Source organism: Panicum virgatum, chromosome 1N, assembly GCF_016808335.1.
Source record: "Panicum virgatum strain AP13 chromosome 1N, P.virgatum_v5, whole genome shotgun sequence".
Taxonomy (NCBI): Eukaryota; Viridiplantae; Streptophyta; class Magnoliopsida; order Poales; family Poaceae; genus Panicum; species Panicum virgatum.
Genome location: NC_053145.1, coordinates 48,973,427 through 48,979,426, shown reverse-complemented (window position 1 = coordinate 48,979,426; position 6,000 = coordinate 48,973,427). Strand labels below are relative to the sequence as shown.

General features: G+C 54.2%; 1 protein-coding gene across 1 annotated transcript; it reads right to left on the bottom strand.

Annotated features, from left to right (window-relative positions):
• Positions 1-1,134: 1,134 nt before the first annotated feature.
• LOC120654135 (anthocyanidin 3-O-glucoside 6''-O-acyltransferase-like) lies at positions 1,135-2,922 on the bottom strand. The gene is made up of 2 exons (XM_039931696.1): positions 2,111-2,922; positions 1,135-1,993 (listed from the first exon to the last, which is right to left on the bottom strand). Exons 1-2 carry the CDS (start codon positions 2,798-2,800, stop codon positions 1,307-1,309), a joined length of 1,377 nt encoding a protein of 458 aa, XP_039787630.1. The 5' UTR covers positions 2,801-2,922; the 3' UTR covers positions 1,135-1,306.
• Positions 2,923-6,000: the final 3,078 nt, after the last annotated feature.

The window sequence follows — 6,000 nt, the reverse complement described above, 5'->3', positions numbered from 1 at the left end:
CGTGGTGCTGCAACCACGGCCGGGTGGCGGAAGGCACCCGCCCTAGCCCAGAGGGTGTGTACTCGGGGGTTAGCTAGTCCCAGTTAGATTTCACTCAAGAACACGATGAACACAGCAAGATTTAGAGTGGTTCGGGCCGCCGGAGCGTAATACCCTACGTCCACTGTGTGTTGTATTGCCTTTCCCCTAGAGCGAGCGAGCTCACCAGGGCTGGTGTGTGTGTGTGGAGAGCTTGAAGTCCCCCCCATGTTCTAGCGGGCGTGCTCCCTTTTATATGTCCAAGGGGAGCACGTACACTGAGCGGGACCCCGACATGTGGACCCGGCGATGTATTATAAACTACACTTTGGCCTTCAATGCCTCAGATCCGGAGATCTTGTCGTCGGCTTCCGTGCGTAGCTTCTGACCAGGGATGGTCTTGAGCTGTCCTGTCAGAGTAGAGTCTAGCCTTTGCAGCCGCGCGTCGAGGTCATGATGAAGCGCCGAACTACTGACTCAGTCCACTGTAGCAGCGTGCACTGTTGCTCCAGTCAGTAGCTGGTCATCATGACTCGTTGCCCATGCGCACGGCGCTGAGTCTTTAATGCTTGTCTTGGTAACTGACGAGCCGCCTCGGTAACTGGCGATCTACAGTGTGGACTGACAAAAGCTGCCCCGTGCCCAGAGGCAGCAGAGCCTGCCTCAACCACTCGCACTTAATGCGGGTGGGTGAGGGAGCTTCCAGCGGAAGGCTTGCGCCCGCGTCTGCGTGACACGTGGCGGCTCCGGACCCCTCCCGATCAGCTAGCTGAGCCGAGAGCTCACGGGGTTCCGGATAGGCACGCGGAGGTCCCGGACCCATCTGCGGGAGTCCGGATGGCACGTGGAGGTCCTGGACCCACCTGCGGGGGTCCGGGTCCGCGGCCACAGGTACTGAGCATTTCCACCTCTAGGACACGTGGTGACACCGGACCCGTCCCCGAGCAGGAAGCGGGTCCGGGACCGTTGGTCTGGTGAGATGGAGTCGAACCCCAGAGGTCCGGCTACTCAGCTCCTTAGGGCGTAGTTACGGATAACTACGCGAGTCTTGGCACAGTAGGAGTGGGTACCCCAGTTGCAGGATACCGACAGCCTACAATTTGTCAAAACTAGAAGGTTTATTTGTTCGTCGTTCTAGTAATATCCGTGCCATGAACTAGCACGTACAATTGGGTTTGAGTTGCGACTCGGACCATCTGCCCGGGTTCGACATTATTGGACCAAGAGAGGGATAAAAAGAATGATACCTTAACGTAAAAAAAAAGAACAACACTCCTGTCTGAATCCTTTAGACCTGCAGGAAATTCGCCGCAAAGAGGTCCATGTGCGCGCCGTCGAGTTCCACGGTCACCTGCACGCCGCCGTCCGGCGAACCCAGAAGCAGCACCATGTCCCTGCCGGGCGACGACACGAGCTCAACCAGGCTCGGGGCGCCCCAACCCATGTCCGTCTCGTAAGCCGCGAACCGGTTGGACGACCCCGTCGGCGTGAACCTCTCGCGGGGCATCCCCGCGTAGGCCTCGGCCCATCGCTCGGCACGCCGCAGCGGGTTCGCCAGCGCCTCCAGGGCAGCGTCGCGGATGGCCGCGGCCGCGTGCGCGACCCCCGCGTCGGGTTCCGCTAGGTCGCGCGCGGCGGCCTTGGCGTACGACAGGGAGAGGCAGTTCCCGAAGTAGCCCTCGCCGGCGTCCGGCAGCAGCCGGCGCCGGCAGTCCACCGGCACCAGGAAGTAGCAGGCGGCGTCGCCGCCGCCGTGGTCCAGATCCAGGGCCTTGGCTCGCACGATGGACGTCCACACCAACGACGACACCGCGACGTAGGTGCTCGGAAGCTTTTCCAGCTGCTCGCCGATGGCCGCGCTCTGTGCCATTATGCGCTCCTTCACCGACTGGATCTGATCGGCGCGTATCAGAAAGCTCCTTCGCCGCCGGTCCAGCTCCAGCTCCAGCGTGGGGCGGCACGGCGACGACCTGACCTGAGTATATGTTCATGGACGGCCGGCAATGTTCTTATTGATGATTAGTATTGATCATGCGCAGGGGGCAATCGAATCGATCGATATTATGATCATAGTCAGCGAGAGTGTAATTACCGTAGGAAGCGCCGGCGCAATCGTGCGCAAGAACCTGCGCGCCAGCTCGTCGGCTTCCGGGTGCCGGATCGCCGCCCGGTCGAACGTCGGCCGCGCCGCGAGGCCCTGGGACGCCGACGCCGACCGCGAGACGGCGGACCATGCCCTCATGAACTGCCACACCGAATGGCCGTCGGCCACGGCGTGGTGGACGGACACCCCGACCACCACGCCACCGTCGCCGGCGGCCGGCCGCGTGACCTGCACGGCGAGCACCGGGGCGGGCAGGCGGCCGATCTCCAGCTCGGGCCCGAGCCGCACCAGTGCCTCCGGGTCGTGCTCCTCGCCGCAGGCCAGGCGGCGCATGTCGCCGATGCTGCCGTCGTACTGGGCCTCCACGAACCGAACTCCAGGGGAAACGGCGGCCGGCGAGCAGTCCACGACAAGGCCACCTGCTGCTGCCGACGGGCGGTAGTCGAGCTTACCGGCGAGCGGGAGGAAGTCGCCGAGCGCGGCGGCGAGGGAGGACCGCAGGGACTGGACGAGGCACGGGAAGGGCGGCACGCCGGGGCCTTCGTAGAAGAAGAGCCGCTGCATGGGGACCACCCCGACGAACAAGCAGTCCATGAAGGAGAGCTTCAGAAGGCGGTCATCTGCTCCGGCAGCTGGGAGGACATGGCAGACGTTGAGAACTCGCACTCGGGAGCTCATGGAGCAGAGACCAGAGAGATCGAACTCCACTCCAAGTCGATCGGATTTGTTTCGCACTGGTTGATCCAGCTATATATTAGCTCTATCGCCAAGCAAGTGGTACACTAATATGAAAAATAAGACATAGGCACATAGCAATGCATAGAAATGAGAAAACATATGAATATGAGCTAGGAGAAAAGGGTGGGTACTGATTCAAAATTACCGTAAATTTTTATCAAACCGATAGTTTTCTCGGGTTTTTTCGCCGAGATTTTTTTTCCCTGATCAGCAGTAACAATCGCGCGCCATGCATATAATCAGACACAAAATAGAAGATCGACAAGGGACAGCTGGACAGGATCATCAGGAGAGAAAGCGACGACGCAAAGGCCAAAGGGATCAGATAGAGCAGATATACTATACAAAGAGGCGCACTGCGCAACGAATCACGTCAGTCCTAGACACAAAATTAAATGCTTGGAATATAAGTTTTTTTTAGCATCACAGAATTTCATTAATTTGAGACAGGATTACAATCAGCGGCTGCTAATCCCAAAAGCCACTCTGGGATATAGTCAAACCAGAATTGGGCCTGCTCAGACACCGACCCCAAACTAGCACAACTATGAGCTACTGAGTTTGCATCTCTACTCACCCAACACACTTTAAAAGCATCAAAAGACCTGCCTAACGCTGTGATATCAAAACAAAGCCCGCCAATCAGCGAACGTACACCATCAACTGACTCTAGCACCGTCTTCAAAGCGCTGCAGTCTACTTCCAGAATAGTTTTTTCGAAACCACACTCAACAGCCAGTTCAAGGCCCTCTTTTCAGGGGCGAAGCCACATGGGCTTTCCCTGGTGCACATGCACATGCACCATGGTAAATTTTCTTCTCTCTAGTAGTTAATTGAATTTTACCATATAAATTCTACCAACTTCCTTCTTTACAATGGAGAGTGCACCAGGATCAATCTTGGCTTCGCCACCGCCTCTTTTGCTGCCATCGCTTCAGCCGTGAGCGCGTCCGGTACTTTGTCAAACCATCTGGTCGCTGCTGCCATCACCAATCCTTTGTGGTCACGAATCACCACCCCAGCGCTGCCTGTACAAGAGTCGGCATCGAACGCTGGATCGGTATTCACTTTCACCCATCCCTCTTCAGGGCATCTCCAAACTGATGGGAAGCTTGCCCCTTTTTCCTCGACCGGTGTTTTCAGCGACGCCAGGTCCTCCAGCAGAGAGGAGATGTAACGTACCGTTGCACCCGGCTCCCACACCTTCCGGCCATGGCGCCTTGCATTCCTACCAGTCCACAAAGTCCATGCACCGCACACCAACATAGCAGCTGCACTTGGCGAGCATACCTCTGCCTGAAGCACATCCAATGCCCAAGTACTAGGATGAAGATTTGGAATAGACAACCCAGAGAATTTTTTAACTTCTGCCCAAAACCTCTTAGCAACCGGGCAATGGAGGATCACATAAATCAAGTTCTCTTCCGGATTACCACACATCTCACAGTGCCTCTCTGGTGCTATATGCCTCCGCTTCAGTTCCATTTTTGATGGCAGGAAATTGTGTAGCACTCGCCACCAGAACACCCGCACCTTCGGAGGCACATTCAGAGATGCACACACTACCAAGCTGTCTTTTCAAAAATTATTAAGGGCACCCGCAATGGTATAGATAGTTGGCTGGCTCTCTATATGGGTGTCCACATCAATTATAAAGAGCATAATAGATTAGCTATCCAACAGATCATCTATAACTTTTATTAAACAATTCTACAGGTGTAGGTAAACAGGTAGGCTACGCTAGCATCACTACCGCATAAACCCAAGATACTTGCGAGTAGAAGATCATAGATCGTTACCACTAGACGCGCAGCGCAGCGGAAGAAGTCGCGCGTCGATGTAGAGGAAGTAGTCGATCATGTCCCACGAACCGAGCTCCTCGTACTTGATCCCAGCAGCCGATCAGCGCAGCAGTCGCAGCAGCGCCTCCACGGAGTCCACACGTACAGGGATGAAACGCCGGGCGTCGGTGTGCTAGCACCGCACGCACGGCAAGGGCGGCGGCCGAGAGAGAGGGAGGGGCGGCGGCTAGGGAGGTGGCGCGGCTCAGGTCATCGCCCACCTAGCCCCTCCCTCATATATATAGGGCGTACTAATGGGCTTCTATCTCATAGGCCCATTAGTAACCCTAATCCCTCTTGGATCAATATCCACTTGGGCCTTTAAACCGTATTGTGATGATGGGCTCTTGGGCATATCACCAACAATCTCCCACTTGCACTAGAGACAATCATACATGCAAGCTTTCCAACATTCCAAACCCCTTAAGTGTGTGACCCGTTAGGTTCATGTGTAGGTGGTCGTGATCGGAAATCATTTCCGAATCACAAGTCAATAGCGGCACCTAGCAGGGCATAGTGACTCACAAATACACATAAAGATCATATCGGCCGAACCATAGATATACTCATACACCGATCCCTTTGCCACACGATACCAGTCAAGCTCAAAGCGAGATGCGTGCCACCTTTGTGATAGCTCGACCATTCTCTCGATCTAATAGTGGATTCTATTCATAACTAACCTTTAGTCATCATGATTAACTCTTTAATCACTTTGGCATGGCCATGCACTTTCAAATCCAACTATCTCGAGGGGCCCAGAGATATCTCTCCCGTTATCTAGGAGGGGCAAATTCCATCTTGATCCGCTCACATCCCATTCCATGTTTCATGACATACCTGTAAGCTGCTTTTGTAACTACCCAGTCACAGAGTAGCGTTTAGCAGCCCCAAGACGCACCACTACACACAGTGAGAAACAATGGCGATCTCAGGTCTAAGGATTCAGTAGGTATAACACTCAAGAACAACTGATGGCACATCCAAAATAACAATCCCAACATTGTCTTGGAGTGGGTCAATCCAACACCATGTTCACCAACATGTGTCCACATCATTAATCCGATATCTCCATATCCATGATCCGTGAAACATGATCATCAATTAATGCATATGCTAGTCTCAACGTCGTTGTTGTCCCACACAACGACATAAACTAGGGATAATTTAGAATCATATCATTTTCAACAAAGAGTTTCACGAACAAGTCACATACTTGATAATCAATGTAAAATAATCATCCATGGAACAAATAACAATTATTTATCATTACATAAACATACTCATGACACAAAATCC